At 52.7% G+C, this 27,749-nt stretch overlaps 1 protein-coding gene across 4 annotated transcripts in view; it reads right to left on the reverse strand.

Annotated features, from left to right (window-relative positions):
- Positions 1 to 7,057: 7,057 nt before the first annotated feature.
- USP7 (ubiquitin specific peptidase 7) overlaps positions 7,058 to 27,749 on the reverse strand; it is a 55,446-nt gene continuing 34,754 nt past the window's right edge. For all 4 annotated transcript variants that reach the window (XM_069570152.1, XM_069570151.1, XM_069570150.1 and 1 more), the window contains 27 exons: positions 27,525 to 27,613; positions 25,582 to 25,690; positions 24,647 to 24,777; positions 24,158 to 24,212; positions 23,219 to 23,299; positions 23,027 to 23,117; positions 20,752 to 20,834; positions 18,968 to 19,077; positions 17,399 to 17,555; positions 16,537 to 16,681; positions 16,183 to 16,313; positions 15,399 to 15,533; positions 15,032 to 15,133; positions 14,793 to 14,898; positions 13,957 to 14,049; positions 13,800 to 13,867; positions 13,409 to 13,509; positions 12,384 to 12,537; positions 11,774 to 11,841; positions 11,215 to 11,323; positions 11,050 to 11,127; positions 10,003 to 10,103; positions 9,122 to 9,221; positions 8,377 to 8,496; positions 8,178 to 8,249; positions 7,958 to 8,048; positions 7,058 to 7,632 (listed from right to left, as the gene is read on the reverse strand). In XM_069570152.1, the coding sequence (XP_069426253.1) occupies positions 7,526 to 7,632; positions 7,958 to 8,048; positions 8,178 to 8,249; positions 8,377 to 8,496; positions 9,122 to 9,221; positions 10,003 to 10,103; positions 11,050 to 11,127; positions 11,215 to 11,323; positions 11,774 to 11,841; positions 12,384 to 12,537; positions 13,409 to 13,509; positions 13,800 to 13,867; positions 13,957 to 14,049; positions 14,793 to 14,898; positions 15,032 to 15,133; positions 15,399 to 15,533; positions 16,183 to 16,313; positions 16,537 to 16,681; positions 17,399 to 17,555; positions 18,968 to 19,077; positions 20,752 to 20,834; positions 23,027 to 23,117; positions 23,219 to 23,299; positions 24,158 to 24,212; positions 24,647 to 24,777; positions 25,582 to 25,690; positions 27,525 to 27,613 (2,787 nt within the window). In that variant the 3' untranslated portion in view covers positions 7,058 to 7,525. The remainder of the gene's footprint in view (positions 7,633 to 7,957; positions 8,049 to 8,177; positions 8,250 to 8,376; positions 8,497 to 9,121; positions 9,222 to 10,002; positions 10,104 to 11,049; positions 11,128 to 11,214; positions 11,324 to 11,773; positions 11,842 to 12,383; positions 12,538 to 13,408; positions 13,510 to 13,799; positions 13,868 to 13,956; positions 14,050 to 14,792; positions 14,899 to 15,031; positions 15,134 to 15,398; positions 15,534 to 16,182; positions 16,314 to 16,536; positions 16,682 to 17,398; positions 17,556 to 18,967; positions 19,078 to 20,751; positions 20,835 to 23,026; positions 23,118 to 23,218; positions 23,300 to 24,157; positions 24,213 to 24,646; positions 24,778 to 25,581; positions 25,691 to 27,524; positions 27,614 to 27,749) is intronic.

Consider the following 27,749-nt stretch of genomic DNA (forward strand, 5'->3'; position numbering starts at 1 on the left):
TCAGTAGTCGTGACCCCGGGACTTGGTGGCTCTGTGGCAGGTGGGATCTTTCTGCACCAGGGATTGAACCTGTGACCCCTGCACTGGCAGGTGGAGTCTTAACCACTGGACCCAGGGAGGTCCATCCTGGGACCAGACTTTTAACACGAGGCTCCTTTGAGGCCATTTGTGGTTCCTGCTCCCTTGTGCTCCAGCCAGCCAGGACCAAGAGAGCCCAAGTGTTCATCTGAGCGTCCAGACTCTGTCCCTGGCCTCTCCTGCAACTCTGTGCCTGCCCCCTTCTCTCTCCGCCAATTCCTTCCAGCCCCATCACTGGCGCGTGGGTCTCTGTCACTTCCCCAGACCCCGGTGACCCCAGGCCCTGGCAGGGACAGGTGGGTTTCTGGCAGCCGGGAAGAGGGAACCAGTCTTCCCAAATCTCTGCGCCCAGTCCCCAACAAGAGGTTTAATCCTTTAAATCCCTTAAATTCCCTCAAGGCTACAGGAGAGCAGCTTTTCTGTCCTGTGAAGGAAGCTACGCAGGAGGAATCTGGCAAACGCTTAGGATGCAAAAAGGTCCCGGCTTGGCTTCTGAGCGGGACCCCTCCGGGTACCGTGTTGCTGGCCTAGGGGGCAAGGCTAAGTGGGGGACGGGCTGAACGTCACAATGACTGAATTCTTTTTTTAAAGAATTTCTGTCTTAGCACAGAAACATGTACGTTGTGCATGCGTGGGTGTCGTCGATTCAGTTGTGTCCAACTGTGCGACCCCACGGACTGCAGCCCGCCAGGCGCATCTGTCCATGGGATTCTCCAGGCAAAAATACTGGAGTGGGCTGCCATGCCCTCCCCCAGGGGATCTTCCTGACCCAGGAATAGATAGCCAGTGGGAAATTGCTGTATGACTCAGGGAGCTCAAACTGGCACTCTGTGACAATGAAGAGGGGTGGGGTGGGGTGGGAGGTGGGAGGGAGGTTCAAGAGGGAGGGGATGTATATACACCCATGGCCGATTCATGTTGATGTTTGGCAGAAACCAACACAATATTGTAAAGCAATTATCCTTCAATTAAAAACAAATTTTAAAAATAATTTGTATCACAGGGCATCTCCCCTCTGTCTTTATTATTATTCTAATTTTTGGCCACACAGCACAGCTTATGAGATTTTTAATTCCCTAACCAGGGATCGAACCAGGACCTCCGGCACTGAGAGCTCAGAATTCTAAACACTGGGTTGCCAGGGAATCCCCCAAAGGGATATTTTCAGTTTTGCAAAATATAACAAATATTACTCACTCCTCTTTTCAATTAAAAGGGATTTGCTAGAGAAGGGACAGAAGTGGGAGAATTAAGAGGCAGAGGAGGACGAGTAGTCAGGTGGGATGGTCACTGAGCTATGGTTTATTCACCGAAAAGTGGCAGCTGCTTCCGTCCCTGCTCAGCACCGTCTGGGAAGGCAGATGCAGAAGCTGAGGCCGAGAGACAGCCAGTCTGGATCCAGTGACCAGACGGGGAGCCGGAACCTCGGCTCTGCCGGCCCGAGGCTCCTGCACAGGCAGCAAATGTGAGACGGTGGGACGGCCTGTGTGGAGAGTGGAGACGTGGTCGCGGAGCTGGCATGGAAGCACCATGCAGCCTTCAGGTGGTTGGCGCTGCTGCGATGGCACTGGCGGAGCGTGTCACACCAGCAGGGGGAAAGGACCCGTAGGGGGACAGATTTCCCCGGATCTGGGTGTCAGCCTTCCCAGAGAGGCTGGCGGCAGCCCCTCTGCCCCCTCCCCTCAAGATGCCCCGGAAAACCCGGGAGAGCATGAACTCCGGGGGTGGCACCAGCTGCCAGATGGGAAGCCGGCATCCACATCCAAACAGGGACCCATCTGTTTATGAGCGCATCTCGAGGCATGCAGAGCTTCCCCGACCAGGAACCCGTGCCCTCCCCTGCCCCGCAAAGGAAGTGCAGAGTCGGACCACCGGGGAAGGCCCTGGGACTTCAGATTTTTAAGGTTAGAAGATGAAGCATCTGGGCTTCCCTGGTGGCTCAGTGGTGAAGAATCCGCCTGCCAGTGCAGGAGACACAGGGGATCCCTGATCCGGGAAGACCCCACGTGCCGAGGAGCAGCTAAGCCCATGCGCCTGCCTCCGCTACTGAGCCTGTGCTCTGAAGTCTGGGGGCCACAACTACTGAGCCCCCGTGCTGCAACTACTGAAGCTCGCTCGCCCTGGAGCCCACGCTCTGCAACAAGAGAAGCCGCTGCGACTAGAGGCCCACACATCCCAGCTGGAGAGTAGCCCTCTGCTCGCTGCAAGCAGAGAAAAGCCGGTGCGGCAATGAAGACGCAGTGCAGCCAAAAATAAACAAACAAATAAAAGTGTGTGTGTGTGTGTGTGTGTGTGTGAAAAGATGAAGATGAAGCATCTGACACAAACTAGGCATCCAGCCCTGGGAAACAACTTCCCATTCGTAATACATCAGGACGGGGGCACCAGTGGACCACCTGTGTGTACTGACCACCAGGAAGGCCAGGCAGGTTCGCGGGCCACCACAACCCTGAGTAAGGAGTGGAGCTGGGACTTGGTCAATCTGTGGTTTGGAGGCCCACAGCCCTGCAGAGGCACCCAGGCCAGGGGGGCCAGAGTCACCGAGCCTGCCTGGCTCTGCCAGAACCAGGCCAGGACACAGACCCGTCTGCAGAGCTCCAGCTGGCCGTCTGATCCTGTGCCCATCAGGCAACCTGCCGGGTTTTGCTCAGATCTCCAGAGAGGTCCACGGGCAGGAGTGTTTGGTCCCACGGCCAACACAGTGCCGGCTGTGGGTAGTGTCCTGGACCCCTCCTTGACTGGCCTGCTTCAGTCACCACGGTCCACCCACGAGGCCCTGCCTAGCTCCCCAGCAGTGGTCCATGAGCCCAGGGAGCCACTCCAGGCCACTCTGACTCAGACTGCCCAGTGTCAACTTAAAAAAAAAAAAAATCCAGATTTTTCGGCTTCAAAATCTGTGCATAGCAATGTGTGTGGGAAAAAAAAAAAAATCTGTGCACAGGTGGGTTCAGCAGGTTTCGGGCTGTCCCCTTGGCCCAGCCCCTGAAGTCCCTGTCATCCCAGAGCCTCCTCACTCGCTGCCTCAGACAACTTGACCTAGAACACCATTCCCACTTCTTAGTCTGTTTATTTTGTTGCTTTAAAAAAATATTTATTTGGCTATGTTGGGTCTTAGTTGTGGTGTGTGGGCTTAGCTGCTCCAAGGCATGTGGGATCTCTGTCCCCAAACCAGGGATCGAACCTGCATCCTCAGCACTGCTAGGTGGATTCCTAACCACTGGACCACCAGGGAAATCCCACCCCTTGATGTCCGAGGCCTTGGTTCTGGGTCCCCAGACCTCACTGTAGACCCAGGCTGGGGTGCATGGGACCCCATTCTCTCCCTGAGGCTTCCCCAGGCTCCTTCTTCATCTGAACAGACCTCCAGGGCTGGCCAGGACGGGCCAGGGCTTGGACTGGGGGAGGCGGAGGAGGTTGGCCCAGCCCCTCTTTCTCCCAAAGCTCTCATCTTAAAGTGGGGTTCCCCTCCTTCCAGCAGGGAGGCAGCACTCAGAAAGGGGTGGCAAGTGAGTGTGGGTCTCCAGGCCAGCTCTGCACTCAGCAGGCCCTGAGTGCCCAGCCCAGGGGCTTCACTCCCTCTCTGTCCTGGTCACTTGCCTCCTTGCCGGCCCATGGTGTGCTCAGTGGTGACGGCCTTTATCAGGACCCTTGCTCTGGTCTTCCCAACCACATGGGCCCCCCGAGACGAGACAAAGAACACCCCCACCCCAACACAGGCACAGTGTGGCAGGCACTGGGGATGCCTCCCGCGGCTTCCTGCCAGAGGCAGGAGATGCCAGAGGTGCCGCGGGGTCGGGAAAGCCAAGCGCGGCCGCGCTGCCATCCCATGTATCCACCGCCTGCCCAGCGCGGGGTGGGGTGGAACGAACCAGCCCAATAACAGCTCCAACCTGTGCAGCGCTGGGTCTGAACAGATGAGGGGCCGCCTCTCTGCTGTGGGGAAGGGACTGGGCGAGGCTCCACGGGGCTCTGAGTGCGGGTTCTCTCCCACAGCATCTCATAACTCCGCATGCAAGCTGACTCGCTTCAGTTATGTCCGACTCTTCGCAACTCTGTGGAGCCCACCAGGCTCCTCTGTCCACGGGATTCTCCAGGCAAGGACACTGCAGTGGGCACACGTATCAAATTGGCTCTATCTTGCTGTGAGAGGGGCTTCCCAGGTGGCGCTAGTGGTGAAGAATCTCCCTGCCAATGCAGGAGACCTGAGACGCGGGTTCAACCCCTGGGTTGAGATCTCCTAGAGCAGCCAACTCACTCCAGTATTCTTGCCTGGAGAACCCCATGGACAGAGGAGCCTGGAGGGCTACAGTCCACAGTGTCAGAGTCGGACATGACTGAGAGACTTAGCATACACACCATCCAGGATCCCTCCACTGATGGTGCCTGCCCGCCCCCTTCCAACCCCGGTGGGTCAGTGCCCTCTCAGACCTCTGCTGTAAAGGGACCCTGCCTCTGAACGTGCAGACACCACTCTGATCGGCCTGCTCCCCAGGGTGCCCGGGGCCCTGCTTCCAGCCCTCATTAGAAGTTAACAGAGGGCACGAGGTGCTGAAGGAGGACCTTGGGGGAATTGGGCCCTTATTTCATTTGGTTCCCACCCTGCCCCTGGATGCCCCCATGGCTTCCTCTAATGAGGTCAAGAAAACTCTCAGGCACTAACGAGGGCTTTATGTACTAACTCAAGACGGCTCGAGGGAACTCACCATACCACCACCACCACAAAGCGAGGAAAATGTGGTCAGGACGCCTCAGTCACATGCAGCGATTTACAACTAAACCAGGGACTTCCCTGGTGGTCCAGCGGTCAAGAAACTGCCTTGCAGTACCAGGGACTCTGGCCTGAGTGTTCCCTGGTGGGTCAGTGGGTAAAATATCTGCCTGCAATGCAGAAGACCAAGGTTCAATCTCTGGGTCGGGAAGATCCCCTGGAGAAGGGAATGGCAACCCACTCCAGTATTCTTGCCTGGGAAATCCCACGGAGAGAAGAGCCTGGCAATGTACAGTCCATGGGGAAGAGCTGGACACGACTTACCGACTAAATCACCGCCACCACTGGGAAAATAAGCCCATGCCACGTCAAAAGATCCTACATGGCACAGGAAAGACCTGACTCAGCCAAATAAGTAAAAAAAATTACATCAGTGATAAAAATTCACCTCTGCTACTTCAGTCACATTTCAGATACTCAGTAGACACCTGGGGCGTGTAGCTCTCTCCCTGGGCAGGGGACAGAGCATACCCCCCTCCGCCACTACTTAGGTCATTCCACTGGGCACTGAGTGGTCAGAACGCCAAGGCCTAGACTGGCAGAAATGCCAGCACACGCTCAGCGGCTCAAGTCCTGTCCGACTCTTTGCGACCCCATGGGCTGTAGCCTGCCAGGCTCCTCTGTCCGTGGAAATTTGCAGGCAAGAATCCTAAAGTTGGTTGCCATTTCCTATTCGAGGAAATGCCAGTATCGCCCACCCCACAGCAGGGATCTGTGGTTTGACCTTGACATTTGAAATGGATGTTTGCAAACAGTTTGCTCCTCTCATCAAGGAGACCCTTTCTCCCACTGGACTGTTTCTGGTAGTAACAGGAACCTCAAGCCCCTCGAGAACAATACACTGTGGTTCCGGGGTCCCCAAGCGAGGAGTTATTTTCAGGTCCAGCCCCATCCCCGCTGCCCCCATCGGTTTTATGAACTTGGACTCAGGCTGTGGCTGGGAAGGAATGGAAGAGAATCACAGGCAGTGTGTGCTGACTGCCCACACTGTGAAACGGACTTTGAGAAAAGCCTTTTAAGTTTCAGTGACCCAAGACTTTGATCTACCGTCGGCCAAAACCTAAAAAACAAAAAATCCCGAATAATTTAATAAACGTTCAAAGTCGTGCACCCGGGGAGTGACTTTCTGCAGGAAGACAGCGCTGTCCATGGTCACTGCAGGGACCCGGGCAGGAAGCCCGCCTCCAGGTGGAGAGCAGCCAGTGGACACGCCGTGTCAGGTGGGGGACGCGAGGCCACCTCCCCCTGGACCACGCCTTCGGTCATTCCCGTATTTACAGTCATCTCAGTGTACTCGACTCCTGCCTGGAAAACCTCAATCTCTTCAGCTTCAACAGGAGGAGGAAGAGGAGGCAAGAACCCCCAAAACCTTGCCATGAAGTGATAAAAGGTTCCCCGGGCCTACCTGCAGGGAGAGCTGATGGCTCCCTCAACTTCCACGTCAACTCACTGAATTATCATTTTTATAGAAAATTTTATTCAACATACAACATTTTCCAGCAAAAAGGCAATATACAGGAAGAGTTGGTGTACACTGCTGCTACAGAAACAAACAGAAAAATATTGGAAAAGGATGAAAACTAAGTGTGATCTGCTGATTCTATTTTACTGCACTCAAAACTAGACACGCAGCTGGCGTCAGCTCCAAAGGAGACAGCCGGACTGAAAGAAAACCACACACGATGAATGTGGGCACCTCTGGGGGCCACTCCGTCACCCGACAGAAGCCACCACCTCCTCCCCGTGGTCAACTGTACATGTCCATTCCTTAAATATACAATCTCATTCTGCCTTTTTTTTTTTTGCTTTTTATTTAACTTTTTTTTTTTTTTAACTTTTTTTATACAAAGTCAACAGCTTGCGAACACCAGTGGGCATACCCTCTTAGCTAAAAGGCCCTCCTTTCTTGGTTCCGTCTGTCCCATTTGAAGCAGACGAGTCCATTTATAATTTTTTCACCTGCTCGAATGAACTCTTGAGATCATTAGGTTTACCCAGAGGCAGCATAGTACACCTTAACTGGATTTGAACAGTGTTTTTTTTTTTTTTTCCAATTGAATAAAAAGACCCCAAAGTGTCTGGTCAAGCCTGTATTCAGTGCATCTGCTCTGCAAACGGGCTGTGGGACGCAGGGGCTGACGGAAGGGAGACGAGTTTATTAAAAAGACCCAGGCAGCCGGGGAGACCCAGGAAGGGGCAACAGGACACCAGTGAAGGAAAGAGCGCTATTTATTAGGTTGTGAGTTTCTCTGCTTCGCCTTTACAGATGCACAAAAGGTCATTGAAAGTATAACTGAGGGAAAGACGTCAGACGAGCCTAAACAGAAGACTTCCTAACTGCGGGCTGGTGGCCGGGCCCCGGGGAGGGGGTCAGCCGCGCCCGCCCAGCGCCGCGCCCGCCGGCCGCACCCCGATACGCTGACAGCGCCTGGCATTGTGGTCACCGTAAAATAACTCTCATTGGCATCCAAGCTTTATAAAAACACCTTCATTTTTCTCAAAAAGGGCAATCAATAGATACAGAGAAGCCAAACTGAACAGCCTCAACAAAATAAAATTAACACCAGCAGCAAATCCTCTTGCTGAAGACGTGGGGTGGTGCTCACGCACCAGAGTTCTCGGCTGTTGGTAAGGGACACACCCACCACGGTCCGCCTCGCCCGCCCGCCGGGGAGGAAGTCAGTTATGGATTTTGATGGCCTTTTCAAGGTATGTGTAGCGACTCCTCTTCGGGGCTTTGTTGAAGTGGTCAAGCCCGAGCCACGGCCGAGGGTGAGACATGTTACCTGGTAGGGAGAGGAGATGGTCAGACCACTGAGCCAGCACTCGGGCCCTGGGGTCAGGAGCAGCCGAGGGGCCTCCTGGGCAGCACGGGCCCCCACACCCCACCAAGGTCACTGGCTCCCCATGTGGCACTGTCAGGCGCTACCCCCCTCGCCATCGTGTGACACCTGCCAAGGTCACCGGAGGCAGGCCACTGTCCCTCCCTGCTCCACAGAGGACGAGAACGAGGCTCACTCCCCAGCCAGGAAAGGGAGGCCTGGTCCTCGAACCCAGGGCCACCTGCCCCCTGGGCCCTGACGGCCTGCGTCTCCACGGGAGGGCTCTTACCAGGCTGAGGTTCAAAGTCTTTCAAGTTTACTTCATACTCATCTTCGTTTATGTACTGATGTCGGCCCATCATCACAATTGCAAATTTAAACTGACAGACAAAAACGGAAAACTCCGTTAATTCCAAAGAGTAGCGAAACTCACACCTCTGGCAAAAAAAGAGCCAAGGCTTTAGCATCCCACCCAACAAATGACTTGCCGGTATCCAAGAAACGTATACCTTTTCAAACTCCTTTTCCTGGATGTCCAGCAGACTCTGAATCCGCTTCATCACCTCTCTGAAATGCTCGCCCTGCAGACGACAAAGGGCGTGTATGCTCACACGGCTCACGCCCACCTGTGCAGCCGCCTGGGGCAGTGTCCCAGGCTGAGTGGGGCAGACCCGGGGCGGCCAGCCAGCCGGCAGAAGGACGCCTCACCTGGTGTATCCTCAGCAAGAATGGGATCCCGAATGTCCCGAACACCTCCTTGTGGAAGTGAGCCACCGTGATGAGCATCTCGTTCTCCTTGTCGATGTCTACCTGGTCCAAAGGTATTTCCTGGGGACACACAGAGTGGGCAGACGTTCGGTTAAGGCCAACACAGCACTGCACGTTTGGATTCCGAACTCTTTGACTCGTTCCTAAAGCAAGGAAGTGAGGGCAGATTTTTGCCACAAGGTCACGTTAGGGGCTCACGAGAATGATGAGGGTTTAAAGTCAGAAGAAAGATCTAAACCTCAAAGAGACCAAATGATGAATCACTGCAGCTACTGCGGCAATCTCAGCCGCTTTACAATTATCAGGGCTCGGGTTTCTGATTAGATGTGCTTGGCGATCCACCACTGAAATCAATTTCTAGGGACAAACAAGCGACACATTGTGAGTGGGGGGGTGGGGCGGGGGCCTTGGGGGCAGATGGACAGCGGTGACAACTGTCCAACAACATGGACGTACTCATGTCACCAAATGAAGCGGACACTTGAAACAGTAGCTTTTAGGTCAGGTCTACTGTATCAACATTTAAAATTTCAAAACCTGGGAGAATTAACCCCAGGGATGGCAGCATGTTCTGGGAGTTGCTGTGTTACCTGAACAAGCCACGGCCCCCACCTCCCACCAGGTCATAGCAACCCCCTCCCAACTCCCCAGCCCCTGCCCCTCGCTGCAGTCAGAGGACACGCACCTCTATTCGAAACGTTCGACTCGTCGCAGGAGATAAACATTCTAATAGTTCATCTTCTTGATGCACACCAATAATTTTGTAGCTTACAATTTCTAGCAGCCTGTGCAAAGCAAGGAAGAAAATCAACTACACAAACTCATGGGGAAAAAGCCAACAAATGGTTTTCTACAAGGGTTTTATTACAAAGTATGGAGATCTGCTTGTCCTTATCAAGATCTAAGTGTCAAAAGCAGGTATCCATGGGGAGCAGACAGAACACTGGCCGGGGGTCCCCTCGGAAAGTGTGGTAAGGCCAGTCTGAAGGGGACCCTTGGGCCAGGGCCTGGGGAGGGACCTGTGCAGGCCTTTCCCACAATGGTTCCAGAGTAAGCAGGGTTGGTGATATTCTTCTCACTCGTTAGATAATAAAGGCCTCATTCTTCTGTTAATTTTGCAAAGAAAACATTCTGGGGACCAATAGCCCGAAGGACTGTTTCATCCTCTGTGCTGCCCGGAAGACAAGGTGGTAAGAAGAGAACCCAACTTTCGGAAAAAAAAACTGATCATCAAATCTGGTGCTTCTTCCCTCGGCCCGAACACGAGAGAAATGGAGGATAAGCAACCCGATTTCCCCAACACAAGCGAGCCCCAAGTTTTCCAGTTTCAGCCGATCATTCTGCTTGAGTTCACTTCCTCTGCTTGGCTTTTTCTGCGTGAATTTCCCTTTGTACTGCTGCTAATTAGTGTCAAGAATCAGGGAGGGAAAAACGGATGAAAAACCACGAAATATTTAAATAAATTGCTGCCAAGGACAGAAAAGCCAAGTACGGTAATGATGCATCAGGGGCAATGGTGGGGTCAGGCTGGGGCCACCCCAACCTCCATCTCCGGGAAATACTCACCTAAGTTTCCCTGATGCCTTCTCGCCGAGCTCCACAGCCTTTTTACATTCCTCTAACAGGTCCCGGACACACCCGTGCTTGTCTGGATATAGTGTTATTTCCTAAGAAATGACAAGATCAAGGCTTTAGGGGAACCATGACACACGCGGGGCCTGTGCACTCAGCTCTGACACCTCCCTGCCGACCTTCACGCAGACCACCCGCCCAGCCTGGGACCCACCCCACAGTGCTGTGCATCTATCAACGGCCAGATTGAGGCAGAAAGCTCGCGGTTCCCAGGACAGCTCCTCAGGAATTTCTCCCCCAGAACAGTCACGAAGAGCCTGTCCAGTTCTCAACGCTGAGACAGACGAGGAGGCCCAGGGTGGAGCTTGTCTCCTCACCCCGACAGAGTGCACAGGGGGCAACACTGATGGCGTGTGGTCCAGGTCCCTCTCCACCCGGTGGGGCCAGAGAGGCGAACGGCTAGGGGTCTGACTTGCCAGAGGAGTCACCCAACACAGGGCAGGGCGCCTGCGAGGTGCCAGGAGAGGCTGCCGGCCCCAAGGCCAAGCATGCAGGTCCCCGTTGGTGACAACAGTCCCCGACACTGTCACACCGTCACTCCGCTGCAGCCCCTGGGGCGGGGGAGGACAGAGGTCACCCCACCTCCCATCCAGTTCTCAGACGCTGGGGCAGGGTCTCTAACACACGCTGCCGCTTATGACCTTTCTGTGGTTGTTTTAGTTGTCAAGACGCTTCAGTCATGTCCAACTCTTTGTGACCCTACGGACTGTGACCCTACAGACTGTAGCCCACCAGGCTCCTCTGTCCATGGGATTCTCCAGGCAAGAATACCGGAGTGGGGTTGCCATTCCCTTCTCCAGGGCATCTTCCTGACACAGGGATAAAACCCATGTCTCCTGCACTACAGGCAGAGTCTTTTCCTGCTGAGCCACCAGGGAAGCCCTTTGACCCTGTTACCAGGAAGTTTTTCAAGGCATAAGGAGAGAGAAACAATAAACAAGCCACAATAAAAATAAAATTTCATACCATGAAAATACTTACCTCTTCCCTAAATTGGCTGTTTAACCATATACACTTAAAACTTCGCCTGTTCTCAAAGTCTGTGATTTTCATCTTAAGCTGTTAAGAAAAAAGAAAGGCATTTTAGACCCATCCCAACAGAAACCCGAGTCTTCTATGACCCAGTCTGTTAACTTGGGCTCATACCTGCTGATAGTACAGTTTCTTAGGTTGTCTAGGCTTGAAGAACTGTAGCAGATCTCTTAAAGTACCTTCATAATTATGTCTAAGAGGATTACCTGGGCCATCCCTGTAACTACACAAGAGAACGGTACATCAATACAAGGCTTGTTTATCTGCCTGAAACACACACCCGTGAGTGAGCATCAAAGCAAGCCTCTGCCCTGCCCCCTCGCCCTGAAATGTGACCCCCATCCCCGGGTCCCCAGTCCTTGCATCTGTCACACGGGAATGTTGTCTGCACGGTACACGGAGTCCTGGCTGGGATGGGCCCAGCCAGAACACGGGAGGGGAGGCGTGTGGTCTTTAGAGTAAGGCTGGCTGGCTTTAGACAAGGCTGCCTGCTATTCTGACACCTTGGAGCAGTGGGGTCAAGATGTAAGTGGTGACAATTCTACGCTGAAACTAGGCAAGGCGAGGTGGCCGGCTGTGAGCTGTGTCCATCAGGGGCTCTAACTAATGGACAGGCTATGGAAAGCAAGCAGTCAGGACTCGACGACGGCGGGCGTCTGCGGGTTCGGCTCACCCTTGAGACTTGAAGAACTGGAGCAGCATCGGGTCGGTGTTGAGCCTCTGGGCGACCGTCTTTGCCACCTGGAGGGGAGCAGAGAGTGAGGCTTCCATCCTCAGAGCAAACTGAGCCTGGCCCGTGCACTTAGCACTGACGAACTGCTTAATGTTCGAACGGGGCATAAGCTGCCGGAGTTTAAATGCCCCAGAAATTTATTATTTAACAGGGATAAACTATATTTCTTAGTATGTCTCCATGGGAACAGCATATCTGAGGAAGAACTTTAAAAGCACTTTTCACTTTTAATGGGGAGGTCTATATTTTCTTTAGGCTATTATTTTAATAGCTCACACTTGGCATATTAAAACAGAAGCAAAGCTGCTGAGGGGTAGGGAGGATCTTGAAGAGAACATGGCCGGGGGCGGGGGAGTCAGGGGGACACTGCTTCTGGTCCCGGGTACCATCAACACCAACCAGCCTGGAGCAGGAACTTCCTCAGACAGTGGATGGTAACCCCTCCCCCAGAACCAAATCCACTACACAGCCTCATCAGCAAGATAGTTTTAATGTAAGAATGTGGTCTTCCTGGTGTGGAATCTGAAGGGAAGAGTGTTTGATCCAATACCTGGAAATAATTCATCCTATTTGACAGTGTCACCACAAACCCAGGATCGTTGGGGATTGTTTTATCACAGAAAATCACATCGACACGGTGGTAGAGGTCTCGGAAGTATTCCTTTGCAGTGGGTAATTCACTATTATCGTTCTCGGGGTCATCCCTGGGGAAGTGGAAGAAACACAGACGATCGAAGTCCAGGCCAAGGTTCACTGTTCGCTTGTTTTAAAAAGGCACCGTCTCCCACGCAACAGTGGCACGAGCGCTGCGGATCTCAACTCGGGCCAGCGTTTCCCGAAGCCGGGAGCCTGCCCGGCCACCAGGAAAACGGGACCGCGGACAGAAGGTGAGCCCTGAGTGGCTGCTTTCCACGCCTGATCTCACTCCCGAGACAGAACGGTGCCCTCTGGACAAGGAGGAGGACTCAGGACGCACGGCGGGGCCCACCCTGCCGGCTGTGCAGGGTCCCTTCCCTGACCGGGGCTTGGTGAGCTGGCACTTTCCTTCGACGGGAGCGGGTCACCACTAAACCTACAATCCTCACTGCCTGGCCCTTAAGGAGAAGCCTGCCGCTCCGCTCTTGGCCCCATGTTTGGCGGCCTCCCCGTGGCCAGGGTCCAGGACTGTCCTGCCCAGCCAGAAGGCCTCAGGAGCCTGGCTGTGCCACCAGGCTGCCTTCAGACCACACACCTGCTGGCTCTCGTGAAGACAGACTCAAGCGATTACCCGAGTAGGTGCAGGCTAAGGAATTTCATGTTTTCAGGAAAACACAACACTTTCGCTATTCCATGAAGACCTCTGTCCCCCTGAAAATAGTTATCACGCTCACTGTCACCATTTTTAGGAACTAAAGGCATCCAGTGAGGAAAAAGCTCACCACCCCTAACTCCCAAACTCAAGAGGAGGCCAGCTGCAGTTAAGATGCTGCCAACACCAAACAAAACGTGTCTCAGGGTCTAGAGGTGATCTGTTTTCTGGTTCCAGGACTTCGGATCTTCGTGCAAAGAGAGAAAAGCCCTTCAAAGGGTACGTACTTCTGAAACACTATAATGTCACCATCCATTAGCTCATCGAGGGCTTTGTCAAGAGACACATCATAGTCCTGAATTCTCTCTGTTAAATTCGGTTTAACTTCCTGCAGTGAAAGAAACGGTATGGTTATAACCCAACACCTGTCCAGTGTTTAATATGGCCACACACTCTATGTCCTTTCTCTACACCCAATTCCATTAGCTCTACGTTTTTAATAATAATCATTGACACCCACAGAGGAGACAGTCAGAAGCGGACAGAGAATCCTGACTTGACACCAGCCCACTTGGCTGTGGTCTTCACACTGCAAATTCAGGGGGAGCCACACAGACAGGAGCCGTCCTTCCCAAACCACCACCGACGTGAGAATTACAGAAAAATAAGGATCCAAACCTCATAGAGGATAAGGCTAGTATCCTGGATAAATCCTGCTCTGTCACACATAACCGGGAGCAAGTCACCTAGGTTCAAGGAAAATAAAGAATCCAAGGCTGCGACATGTGGCGACTTGAGCAAAACCTGCTCAGAAGGCGACTGCAGTCAGACTTACGTATTTTACAGGATATTGGTGTGTAGATATGCCCACAGTAATTCAAGCTCCGTGTTTTGGGATCGTACATCTTCAAAAACAACATCACATCATCTGCAAGGTCAACAGACAGGCTCTGTGGGATCTTCCAGTCAGTGCCAGGCTGACAAGTGCACATAGTAAGCTTTAGCAACAGCTGAAGTGACAGGGCGGAGCACTGGCAGCTGCTGCGTGCCATGAGGGCTCCTAGAGGCTGAGCCCAGCGCTGTAGCGCCATTTCAGACATGAAACCCACGGAAGCGCTGCATCTGAGGCAGCGAAGACGAGAGTGAGTGCAGACAATGTAGGAAACCTAGCTTCGAGAGCCGATACTCACTAGCTACCCGGGGATACCTGTTCAGGGTCGTGTCTGCGTTTTTGCCAGGGAAGTGACCACTTGAAGCAGTACAACAGAGCAACTCAGACCCAGCTGCTTTGTAAATAAAGCTGTGCTGCAGCAGGCTCTCTGGCCTAATCTCTGTGGCCACCTGCTTGCTCCAATGGCAGGCAGAGGGTCATGGCCCACAAAGTGCCAAGTACTTACTGCCGGCCCTTGAGAGCGACCCTGCTCCGCCCCCTCTGCACATGCAGAGCAGCACAGCAGGGGACATGACCGGTGGCTGCCACCTTCTCCTCACCTGCCAGATACTACAGCCCACAGTCGGTCTGACTTGACCTGACTGTAGAGATGTTAATGAGTATTCTGGGGACTAGTGAGATTTCTTTGCGAGAAAACGCTTAGCCCTGTGTTTAGCATGATGGTCCAGGACTTAACTCCGCTCTCTGGGGGTGCCAGGCTGGGCGAGGGGGGCACTTACGATCTTTATCAAACTTGGGTAGCGTGGCTCCACTAGCAGCTAGCTCCGGATCAACTGTTTCCAGGAATATCGTCCAGGGGTTTTCATTATCACTGAGCTCAATCATCTATTTCCGAGAGAGAGGCTGGGTTTAGGAGACTTAAACGGCTGAGAGACACTTGAGTAATGACAAGTCCGATCCCGTGCCATGGGACCACAGGCCGCACGGCGGGGCCCGCCCGGCCACTGGCCGCGCTCACCGTCTTGCTGCCGTCGGCCTCGTTGTCCAGCATGGCTGGCCGCTTGGTGCCGTTGCTCCTCGCCTGCATAGGCCACAACCGAATCTGATCTTGTGGGAATCCCTGGAAATATTCATAGTTCAGTTAAGCGAAGCACAGTCAGTTTGTAGTTTAATTTGGTATCAAGGTGACGGTTCTATGATTAGAAGGGGGAGAAGTGATGCTGACACCTCTCCCCATGTGTGGGGCAGCGGTGAGCTGGCGGCAGGGAAGCTGCCGAGGGCACGACCGGGAGGGAGGGAGCCCAGCAGCACCGGCCCCGGGGGTGACCACCCACACCCAGGGGTGGAGGAGGGAGAGCACCGCCCGCAGGGGGACGCGCACTCACCATGGTCTGAGAGAGGTTCTGGACAAACTCCGAAAGCGAGGAGTTCTTCAGCACTTTGAACACAGTGTATCTCACTTTTTCTTCATCGTACATGTCGTTCCCTTGATGGCCACAAAACTGGTCCTCTGCGACGATCTGCCAAGAGGCGTAGAGACACAGGCCAGGGTTCACACCCAGAAGGCAGAACAGAACCAGGCCACACAGACGGAAGCCAAGGTTCCAGTGCTAAGAGCAAGAGTGACCCGTCTTTTGCCTTCTTCAGAAGACCCACGCAGAGAAACCCCAAATGACCAAGCATGAACTCAGACAGTCATTTATTTAGAAAAGACCAAACCGAACATTTCTATGCAGCCAGTCTAAACTCATCCCCAAGCTTCAACTGCAGGTCCACCTGGGTGAGAATCCCCAATTATAAAGCCAGGATGCACACGTACCTTTTACTCAGTCAACTTGTTACAACTGCCTGTTTTCTAACTGCAACTAAATCATGACCCAACAGGAGCCCTTGGCACCCCAACAGCACCCTCCCGGCCCCTGCTCACCTGCTGCTCTCCAGTCCCCTGCCCGATTCATGAACGCTCGCACACCGCTGCCTTCTCTGGCAGCTTGAGTACCTCTCCCATTCATCTAAGCCGCCCCCTGAACCGGAAAGAATACTCTGAACGGTCAGGGGACTAGCCCGAGGGTCTGCTCGGCTGTGTGCTCACAGGGCTTGCTTGCCCTGGCACCTGTACGCGGGAGGAAGACCAGGTCCGTGGAGCGGCCGCGCCGGCCGGAGGCTGACCTGCACTTGCATGTAGAGATGGGCCTCCTGCCGCTCCTTCCGCTTCTGCGCCTCGATCCTCTTCTCCTCCTGCAATCGTTCCACCAACTGCTGAGGGATGTCCTGGTCGGTGACAGCTTGTAAAACCTCACCTGGGGGACAAAGGCACCTGCCTTCACCTCTGTGCATTACAAAAGCCATCCTTTAAGGTAACGCTGCTCTCCACCCTCAGTCCACATCCAAACCCACGTCGGCTGCTCCCAGGCAACGCCGGGAGGGCGGGAGGGCAAGCTCCACGCATCTGGACCTGCGGCTCCTAGGCTCGCGGTCAGGAGGGGAGCTGGCCCGGCGAGGGCAGGCGCCCGGAGCACTCACTGAGCTTGGACTCGCGGATGTAGACCAGCATGTAGGCGTTGGTGCAGTGCCGCACGGACAGGTCGTCGTCGTGGCCCCCATAGTTGTGCTCGATGGCTTCCTCCTTCGTGCACCTGGACACCACGTCGTCATCAAACTTACACCACTGTGATGGGAACAACAGGGGTAAGGCGCACAAAGGAGGAGGTGGCGTTTCCCTGAAACACCTCCTCTGCCGCGGGCGACCTGCAGAAACTCGCCAGCGCTCTCACCTTCCTCGTCCCAAACTCCCGGGAAATTGCTGACGTCCACCCACGGGCACTTTTTATAAGGTGCTCAGATATCAGCCGAGCTTTAGCTCAGGCTCCATCACAGTCCACCGGGCAGTAACGCCTATGGCTGCAGGCTCTGCACCTGGCCGTGGGGGTCCCACCATCATGAACCCCCACTGCGTGAACCTGCAGGGCTCAACCTGCTCTGTTCCTTGCTGGGCCTGGACACAGACCCCCAGACCCGCCATCTGCTCCTCCTGGTGAAGGTCACATGATGGGATCCACGTGAACCAGGCAAAGCCAGAGTATTCATTATACATGGCACATGCGGGAACACGCACTGGTTGCCACCCCACCCTCGAGGGCCACAGATGATAAGTGTCAGATGTAAAGGGATCCTGTCAGATCTAATGTCCAATACTAAGACTGTATACATAAAGGACTATCACAACTTAAATACACTTTGAAAGTGTCAGCAGTTAACACAGATCAGAATGTGCAGACATGTCAGAGGCCAAGAAGGAATCCTTGGCCGCCAACGCCAAGTCTGAAGTGAGAGTCACTGAATTCCCACACAGCCTCTTGACCACCTCACCCCGACCCATACTTACTTTGCCATCCCCTTTGGGGTTGAGATAAACCACATAATGTCCACCATGATTATCTCCACTATGAACCAGGACCGCATGAAGAATGTAATTTGCAGGGTCTTTAGGATCAGTTTTTTGCAAAAATTCATCAAGTGGTAACTGTTCAGGGAATTCAAACCTATTTAAAAACAAAAAAAATCATTTAAAGAGAAATCCAGGTTTCACTTCTGGTAAGACACTTCACCTCATTTGCTACCAGGCCCTCTAATTCACTGGCTCCTTGTTATGTGGAGAGGGCAGGGAATTTGACATGCAAGCTTCCCAGAACTCCTTCAGATGAAAAGTTTCCCAGAACTCCTTCAGATGACTCGCACATTGACAAAAATCTGAGGCTTGATTTGAGAAAAATGCCTGCAGAGTACTGATACACCTACCAGAATCCCCCAATTCCAGGATATTGCGACAAAACACGCTGCCTTTTCTAGGAAGCGGCATCTCCTGGAGGACTGAGGTGGGAGGCAGAGCCAGCCCCACACTGCCCTCAGGGACTCGGGGCCGGCATGCCATGTACACAAGTACTCTGCAGGCATTCTTCTCAAATCAAGCCTCAGATGCCAGAAAACAGGACTCCCATGTGACAGCTCATGACATGAAAAAACGTCAGCAACCGATTCTAATAGAACCAGGAAGAAAACCACGGTGAGGGCCCAGCAAAGCTCCTGGGCAGGTTGGACGTGCCTGCAGGCCACTGGTCTGCGAGCTCCGCCATCTCAGGGCCCACAGTGAGGGGCAAGCAGAGACCAGCAGGCCCGGCCGCTGCAGGCAATGGGGTTGAGCCACGCCCTCCCCCGAGTCCGGGGGTGACTGGCCGCCGTCCAGGAGGCCGGTTACTGTCAGGCTGTACCCTCTGACCAAGGGGCAGAGAGTCACTGCTCCAAGTTCTGTCTGCTGAACCAGACGAAGCTGTGTGGGGGTACCAAACTTTTACAGGTGCGTTAAGGGCCTAGAAAACACATGGGGCGGTGGGGGGAGCACACCCACCCACACCAGCAGCCCTGACAATTCTAGCACATTCTCTAAGTCGATGGGAACCCAGAGACAACAAAACATTGGAGAATCCCGGGTAAAGCAACGAAGGGATATGGAGCCCCACTTCTAAGGCAAGCAGGGCCTGAGCAGCAGAAAGCACCCTCCCCGGGGTGCCATCTGCCTGAGGGCAGACAGAGGGTCTCCCTGGGCAGGAGACACGGCTTCGCAGCCCCTGAAGCCATCCCTTCAAAAGTACAGATCAGACTTCCCTGGCAGCCCAGTGGTTGGGACTCCACACTCCTAATGCAGGGTGCACGGGTTTGCTCCCTGGTCGGGAAGATCCCACGCACCGTGAGGCTCAGCCTCCCAGTGCACCGCCCCCCTCCACCCCAAAAAAAGTTTGTCCCGAGGTGTCTGTTTCGGGACACCTAGGCAGAGGGGAAACCTAAACAAATGGGAGACGATAGCGAGAATACAAAGACTTTAACAAGGCAGCGAGACTAACCCCCTGCGTCAGGACGCTGGGTAAATCTCAAGTCTCACAAGCCCACTCTAGATTACCTATCGTTGATCTTGATGTTTTGGTCCGTCTGAGGATCATACATAAATCGCATCAGCTGCAGATGTAACACTGGTGGCAACGTCAGGAATTTCACTCCTTTTTCTGCCTCCTGAACAGTGAAAAGGAAACGCAGGTTTAGTTCGCCTCTGGTTACTTCTCCCAGCCACCAAAGCATTTCACAGCAGGATGGGAACACATGCGGGAAGTCTGCTGGGGAGACAGGTACAGGGGCCTTTAAATGCTCTACGTGTACGATCTCCTCTCAGTCTGTATCACACTATCTTACTGCCCAGTGACGGGGAAGGAAACCAAGGCACAGGCACTTGCTGCCCTAGCAACACAGGCACAGGACTCTGAAATTCTGGAGAAGTGTGAGAAAACCAAATGGAAGAGAGGAAAGCTGCCTGTGGGCACCGTCCCTCCCTGGGGCAGTCAGTGCTGGCCGTTCACTCCCACTTCTGAACACACTCCCTCTTGCTGACAGCAAGGTCCCCTGCCCGCTGGCACGGCCTCTGCCCAGCCCCCGCCTCACTCCCCCGTCTCCGCTCCACCTCGGCCAGCTCTTTTCTCACTAAAAGCAGCCTTGGCCGAATCTAGCCGCCACCAGGCCATCGGCCCTTCCTTCTGAGCTGTGAACCTTGTGTCCAACAACGGTGAGGAAACGCCCACCTGGAGGAACGGGTGTCCACGAGCAGCCACACCTATGTGGCAATGTTCTCTGATGTACATTCTCATATCTAAAGAACAGGGCAGTTCTGAGAAGAAAACCAAAAACCCAGAAACCCACTGCCATGCAAAGGAATGGCATGGTTTTAGTACCACTCGGGAGAATAACAGAAGGATCCTGTTTCTTGGCCACTGTCTGCAGAGACTCTAATATACATATTGCTCAGCCAGACCCCAAAACATTCAGTGTGGCTAAGGGCGGCTCTTGTGACTTGTTTCCTGAGCATATATAGCAGCATGTTCCCTAAGAGACTTCCTGATCTACACCCCAGCACCCCGAGCGGCCTGACCCGGCAGGAGGCCAGCAGGTTTGTGGCGCGCTGCAACACGGGTTTGCTCATGCACACACTGCTTTAGCAAGCTTGGTAGACACGGGGCGGTCTGAAACACTCATGAATTAGCTGAGTCGGTCGGTCGAGATCACAAGGCCGGGTGGTTGGGCCCATGTGGACACTGCTGATCCACCAAGCAGCCTGAACGGCAGGCTGCACAGGCCACAGCCCACGCAGACTGCGGCTGGGTCGCACCCTCAGCGCCTCGCAGAGTTCCTGCAAGGCCGAGCGGCAAACGGGCGGGGACACCGAGCACTTGGGCAACAAACAGCAGAAACGGGTCCCTCATGCCGGAAGTTAGGATCGTCAGAAAACCAGCAAAAAGGCAAGGCAAAGCACCATCGCCACCAGCCACCAAAACCAGAGTCCAGCAACTGAGCAGGTCTCCCCGCGCCCGGGAGAGACGACAAAGTTCCGAGTTGGAGGACGCAGTGAGTCAGGGGCAGCATCGGATGGAGAGGGAGGGGCAGGGGAGTCGGGTGACGGTCCCGCCTCTGATCCACAGGAGGCTCAGCCACCTCCTGCCCACGGCCTCCCCAGCCGGGCACCAGCGACACGACCAGCTCTCTGCCGTCACGTCCAGACTGAGAAACACGATGCTTCCACGCGCTGCACACCAGCAGCGCATGGACAGACTCTAGGGGGTCTCCAGCTCGCGGTTAAGCATGGGGTCTGAACACTGAGCGCGAGGACCACAGGGGACAGCGGCCCACAGTCTCAGTTACCTGCAGGCCGTGCTCCCCGGCGTCGTATTTATTGTCGCCATCCAGCTGTTCTACCGCCACGTAGTCCACAAATGATTCAAATACTTTCAGGAGAGAGAGAGAGAGCGAAGTCAGCCGAAGTCATCACTGAAGCTCCGAGTATAACACAGCCAACCGCTCAATTCAGGCGCCAGAGAGGAACGGGGACGGCAACAGCCGCAGCCATGAGCGCGGACTCCCAGGTCTGCACCCTCACTGACCCGGGGAGCGGTGTACACTCTTAAGCAAACTGCGGGTGCTGCTGAGTTGGCCAGAAAGTTTGTTTGGGTTTTTCGTAATATCTTACAGTATTATCTTGTCTTATGATAACATGGAGTGGATGTCTTATTAATAACAACCATCAGCAACATTAGAAACAGCCGAGAATGCGGCCACGTGTAACTCTGAACAGCAGAACCTAAGCGTTCTCACTCCCTAAATTTAAAACATGAACGGTAGTGAAATAATGGGCGGGCTCACCGACTACACGGGGGAATAATTCTCTCACAATATCCACGCACATCAAATCATGAATACTTATTAACCCTTTATGACTGCGTCAATTATACCACCAGAAAGCTGAAAAGGAAGAACCCAGAAGCGATCCAAGGATGGTAGCCAATGGACCAGCAGAAGGGTCTAGAAACAGGCCTGCACAGATAAGCAGGGCTCTCCGCTGGCAGAGGGGCAGGCAGAGCACCTCGGGTCCACACTGGCCCCAGGTAGAAAGGAACGGCTCTGGGTGGGCTGGAGAGCAACAGAAGAGATAAAAGAACTGTCTGCTGATGCTTCAGGGAAGGCATTCTTAGGCACAAAAAGCAGAGTAAAACACTGGATTTCACAACTATGAAATTATTAAACAAACGGCAAGATGGCAAGAGCAAAAAAAATGAGCCCCAGATGCGGGAAGAGCCCCAAAACCCAACCCAGTGTCCAGAGCCCACGAGGAACCAGCCGCATGGTGGTCACGATGGGGAACAAGCAGTGCGCCCCCTGCGCTGGACTTTAGTACAAGGGCAACAACCATTTTCATACGCTGAGTGATGGCAGTGCAGGACCCCGCGAGCCCTCCAAGGCCCCAGCTCACTGCCTGGAGCAGCACTGTGGAGGGAAACCCCAGAATCTGAGAGACTGTGGGGATTATAGGGACCTCTGCAAGATGGCGGGCCCAGGGGAGCCCAGGCGATGTGCTCAGGCTTCTCCGAGAGCCTTGCTGAGCACTGACCAGGGAAGGACAGTCCCCATAGCTCACCCTGGCCTGGAACAGCCCTGCTCTCTGGAGCCACAGTGAGAAAGCCCCACAGGGACGGGACCTTGGGCAGAAAACCTGGCAGATACTGCCTCGGTTGTGGGGACAACTGAACCCCACGGCTGCAGCAAGAGACCACACTTAAACAGGCCTCAAAAGCATCAACTATCTCCACATAATTGCAATGCGCCCCAGGACAGAGGTGAAGAACAGCCAACACAAGATAAAAGTCACGACAGCTGACATCTGATGAAAGACGACTGGACCGGCAACGGGGCTGCAACTCACAGCCCGTGATGAAAAACGAGTCGACAGAGACAGATCCAGAAATCATAGGATTAGCAGACACTAGCAGACATGGACATCAAGTTACCGTGGACGACATTCCGCACGTTCCAGGAGATATCCAAATCACCAATGAGCTTTTGAAAAGGCGAACTCTCCCTGACTTCTAGGCAAATGCAAATTAAACCCAAGACAGCCCCATCTTCCACATCCTGATGACCAACTGGATGTGGAACAAATGCTCGCACCTTGCTGGGGGGTGGCAGGGATAAATGGCTGCATCTGCTAAGCTCGAAAAGAATGGTTCCCAAAGTCCTGCGTTATATCCCCAAAGCAGAATACTAAATAGCAATGAAAATGATCAGGTAACTGCTGCCACAAGTGCATGGAGGCAACGTTGAGAAAAGCAAACCGACAATTACAAGACTATGCCCTGCGTTCTCCCGTCCTTGTAAACTAATCCAGCAAAGGATGTTTTGAAGCCCAGAGCTCCCCAGGAGGAGAGGCAGGCAGTGGCAGGAAAAGGCCAATGTCTGTCTTCCTTAATTAGCAAACGTTTTAGTTTCTTGACCTGAGTGGGGTTACCTGTCTGTAATGTATTCACGAGATACATTCGTCATTTGGACCATTTTCTCTACAGTGTATTTCAATAAAAACCGCTCGCATCAATGAAGCATGACAATGAATTGTGAGAAGGTCGTGCTGTATGTACACAGAACTTACTGTTTTTCTTTCCTTTTATACTTAGCTGGATGTCATAATAGTCTTCTCTTCTGTCAGATCGGTAGTCCACTTCTTTACACTGGATATACGACTACAAATAAGGAAAACGCGGTGGCTTAGGCATCGAGCGTCAAAACACGGACGCTGAGAAAGTTCTACAGAAGACACTCTTTACAACTGGGAATCACATACCACCATCTTGCCTCTGAATAATTTAGGTATGGTGCCTTCTACACACGTGCCTTTCATCTTGTTTTCCACATTATCAAGCAACTGGAAGAGAAAGTTTTGGCTTTCAGAAAATGTTACGCTTAAGCATTATGCAGTAATTTGAAACGTCACTAGGAAATTTCAATGGTCAAAGAAATTCTAGACTATAAATATTATGACCTTTAGCATGCAATTATCAAAAACATACAACATCTTCTTTCTTGGTTGGATATTTACAAAAATAACTACATGCAACAGTTGAGATTAACCCTCTATACAGCCTTTGGAATGAATTAGTAATTTGTAGTGCCTTTAGAAGCATTTTTTTATATTCATTTTTACCTCTGTGGAAAAGCATGTAAATTGAGCACTAAACTTAACTCGTATTGGTCCACACCAAGAGATTAATGAGGTTGAGCCTGTCAACAGGATTGACTGGTTTGTCCATGGATATTTAATGAACTGGATTCAATCCAGCTAGTGCTGCAAAAAAGAAAACACACCTTGCCCAGCCAATCACCTTGAATTGCCATTTCACGTGTGTGTGTCTCGCATCACGACTAGAAGAGTGGGCACCTGCTAGTGACTAGAGGCGGTTTGGGGGAGAATCACCCACACAAAGGTCTGCCTCAACCAGGACTTGTTTCTCGGGCTACTAACTGGTAGATTACGCCAATTTAACCAACTTAACAGTCCACTGCCTGTACTGGTTCCCCTCACACTTTCCTACCAAATCATTTTCCAGTCTTTCTGGCCTTTAAAAGAGATATGTGCCATCTTTTCTTTCTAGCCTAGTCCTGGTCCTGAACAAAGATGGGCATAACTGGAGTAACAGTGACTAAATGTAGGTCTGAGGTTTTGTTTGGTAACAACTTCGAAATATGAAATGTAAGAGGAAAAAAATTACGGCAGGAAACTCACCACTCGACAGAGCTCTTGAACATCGTGTTGCATGAAGCTATCTAACGTTTCCCACCTTAGAAAGATAAAATGAATGTACGTTGAAACTTCTAAATTTCACACAAGAATAAGTTAACAAACTAAACTGTATCACCAGTCATCATTCTTAAACTAATTTAGAGGATTGTTTGGGGGGCTTATAATTCAAAGCCAAGTTGAACTTTATCCGGACACTGAAACGCTCCCAAACTGTCCCTTGTTCTAAATGCCTTACTGCACGGGGAGGTCGTGTTTGCAAGTAAACGCACAGAAAGCTTGAAGGCCATTACCTGTCCTTTTCCTGACAGGCAGACCTAAGTGGTGCATTAGTTCTCAAGCAAAATTCTAAGAGCCTCCATTTACAAAGAAGTCAAACAAACAACCCGGGTGAGATGCCCCGACACCACTGTGCGCCTGGGCTCTGCTCTCAGCCCTCTGCGTCCACTCGCTGGAAGGTCCCCCACCACGCACCCGAATGACTTGGTCAGCTTCTTTGTTCCTACGGGCTTATCGCTGTGCTGTAGCTCGTAGAACACTCTCTGCAAGGCTAAAGGGACACTCTTGGATGAGTCGTCGCCCTCTGTCGGCATCATGTACACAGCCTGAAAGAAGCAATCCGGAAGTAAAAATGGAATTTTATGTGAAAGCATCATTTCTACCACAATGACTAAGGTAGAAGGGTAGGGCTTCTCACTATCCCCCCAAAGAGTCTGAATATTCTTCCAACACTCATGGACATCTTTAGAGACAACCTAGAAGTTACAAGACAGTGCAGAAACAATTTTAAACATTACTCATAGCATACCATCCAATGAGCATCACTTCTATTTCATACTTCTTAGAGCACCATTTTTTAACTCAGCTTGACATGTGAACAAAAGAAGCTGATGAAACCTTCAATGCTACTGAAATTATCCACACTCAGCCTCTGATCTAATCCTATCTAGGTAATTACTGCTTCCTGGAGGACTAGTGCGATGCACACAGGAGTGCCGGCAGACCCGCCAGCGGGTCTGCACAACCTTCCTAAAGTACAAGTAACTATCCTGTTAGCTTTTACATTTTATCTATAAAAACTGAAAAATCAGATCACTAGCCAGTAGTCTTTCAACTCATCAACCTCCATATAAAACTTTTCATGTCTTGCTACTACTGACTTTCATATTTTAAAAAAAAAAGCTTGATTATTTCCAGCCTAAAAAAGTTCGGTTTGCTAGCTGTACCAAGCTTTTCATCACACCACTTGGCTTCACAAGTGTCTGAACAGCAAGGAATGAAGCTACGTGTCAGCATGAGGCAGGGCCCTCCCTGGAGACAAGCCTGGGGCCGGACTATTCTTGCCCCAGAATCCTGCAGAGAGAAGGCAGGCTGAGGAAGGTGGAAGGGGAGAAACACCATCCATTTACCTTGCGTAGCTGGTTTGTGAAAAATAAAGTCTGCAGCAGGCTGTTCATGTAGCAAGTCGCTCCCTGATTCTTTAAGCCGACGTAGCCCGTGTGCTTCTTTGAGTCCCACCTACGAGACCAGTTTGAGGTTCAGGAAAGGCTGCGCCCCCATGCTTCTGCCACACGTGTGGGCAGCGTGGCTGGGGCCGGCTGCTCTGTGCAACCACCTCCGCCCCCATCCTGACACGGGATGACGTCCGAGCACCCGCCTCCAAGGGAGTAACTCATCGCCAAGCCAGGGGTCCTGCTCACCCGGCTCCCTCCAGCGTCACCCGTGTGGCCCACTCAAGTGCGGACACTAGGGGGAACTCAGTCTCACTGGAGTGGCTGCGTGGCTGTCATGTACCCCGGGCACTGCTCCCACATACAAGCTACACTGCGGTCAGACTGGTTCCCTCGCACACGCATAACACACACGTGTAGTCGGTGCAAGGCAGAAACCGCTGAAACCCTCTTTTCTGTAGTACCACGTACACGAGTGAGGACAGGTATGCTGACAGGATCAGGCCTCAACTCCCAGAGCCTTTTCTCTTGAGTCCGTTGTATCTCTGGCTGCTTAGGACACTGAACCGTCTGCAGCACCCCCACGACCCCCCATAGTAACAGGAAGCAGAGGAGCCCTCCCTCTCTGCGCAATGTGAACATATGGCCAATGCTAGACGCTTCCTGTGAGGTCAGCGTCGGCAAAGACTCTCACGCTGCGGGTATTAGGTTTTCTTGAGTAAGACAGTTTTGACTGCTAAGTCTGAAAAACCCATTCTGCTGTTGTTGTTAGTTAAAAGACATAAGTATAGGGGAACACAGTTTTAAAACGAGGGCAAAAAAACCCCACAAAAAAACTAGAAATACCACCTTGTTGCCCACCCTTGACCCCAGATATCTGAATATGATTCAAGTGTACAATTCAAGTGTGTGTTTCAAAAAGAGTCTGATTTCTCTGAAAGCAGCCCAATTAATATGAAAACCAACAAATCTCATTTGTTTTTTAAAATTTCCAGTGCCCCCAAACCACCAGGTCAGTCTATGCGCTCTTGCCAGAGGAGGGCCACGTGGGAAGAGAAACACGCGTGAGCAGACAGGGCACCTGAGCCTGCCTCGCTCCTAGACGGCACCGTGCTGCTTCAGTGCTTGGCCTCGGGACACCCGTTCTGCCCCAACCTGGTCCCAACGCACCAGCTCAGCCTCCGGTGCCCCCTGCAGACTCCCCTGACACCCTGGCCATTCCTCTCCCTTCTTATCCATCAGGGACCCAAAGCTACATATTCTTCAAGGCCAAAACCTTGCTCTTGCACACAGCCCTCCCAGACCTGGGAAAGGAGCCCATCCTCCCAGCTCCCCACCCTCTCCCCATCATCACACATGTCATGGCGCTGCCCAGCCTGCCAACAAAGTAACAAGCGCCTATGCTGCCACAGTTACTGTGATTAACTCCTCTGCCCAACCGGTCCCCAAGTTCTTTGAGGCTGTAAAACTGTAGCTGCCTCATTCACCACAGTTACAGTTCCAGAGCCCAGCAGCGTGTCTGGCTCATGGAACTGTGTTACTCGCTCAGTTGCGTCCGACTCTGACCCCGTGGACTGTAGCCCACCAGAGTCTTCTGTCCGTGGGATTCTCCAGAAAAGAATACTGGAGTGGGTTGCCATGCCCTTCTCCAGGGGAGCTTCTTGACCCAGGGATCGTACCCGGATCTCCTGCATTACAGGTGGATTCTTTACCATCTGGGGCACCAGGGAAGCCCAGGCTCATATAAACTGCTCGATAAAGGTGCCACACAAAGGCACTGACGTGAAGCTGGCACACACGTCTGTGTGCCACGGGGCGAGCACAGAGAGGGTGCGTCTCTGCTGACACAGGCACCTCTGCTCACTCCTTTCACTACAGCACCCAATCAAAGGAAAACTTACGCAACTCCATGGGGGGCATCCGCCTGTACAAAGACTTCAAAAGTAACTTTGTCATCATCAATAAACCCTTTCTCAGGATCAGTCACTTCCTATAAAAAAAAAAAAGAAAGAATATCCAACTTGCATGAGAACACACAAATGCTCGCTTCATTTCAAACAATAACCCTAGTGCCCAGTACTTAACAGATTAAAATACTGCCTTTTCAAAACACTGAAGTTGTGCTT

This window comes from Ovis canadensis, chromosome 24, assembly GCF_042477335.2.
Source record: "Ovis canadensis isolate MfBH-ARS-UI-01 breed Bighorn chromosome 24, ARS-UI_OviCan_v2, whole genome shotgun sequence".
In the NCBI taxonomy this organism is placed as follows: Eukaryota; Metazoa; Chordata; class Mammalia; order Artiodactyla; family Bovidae; genus Ovis; species Ovis canadensis.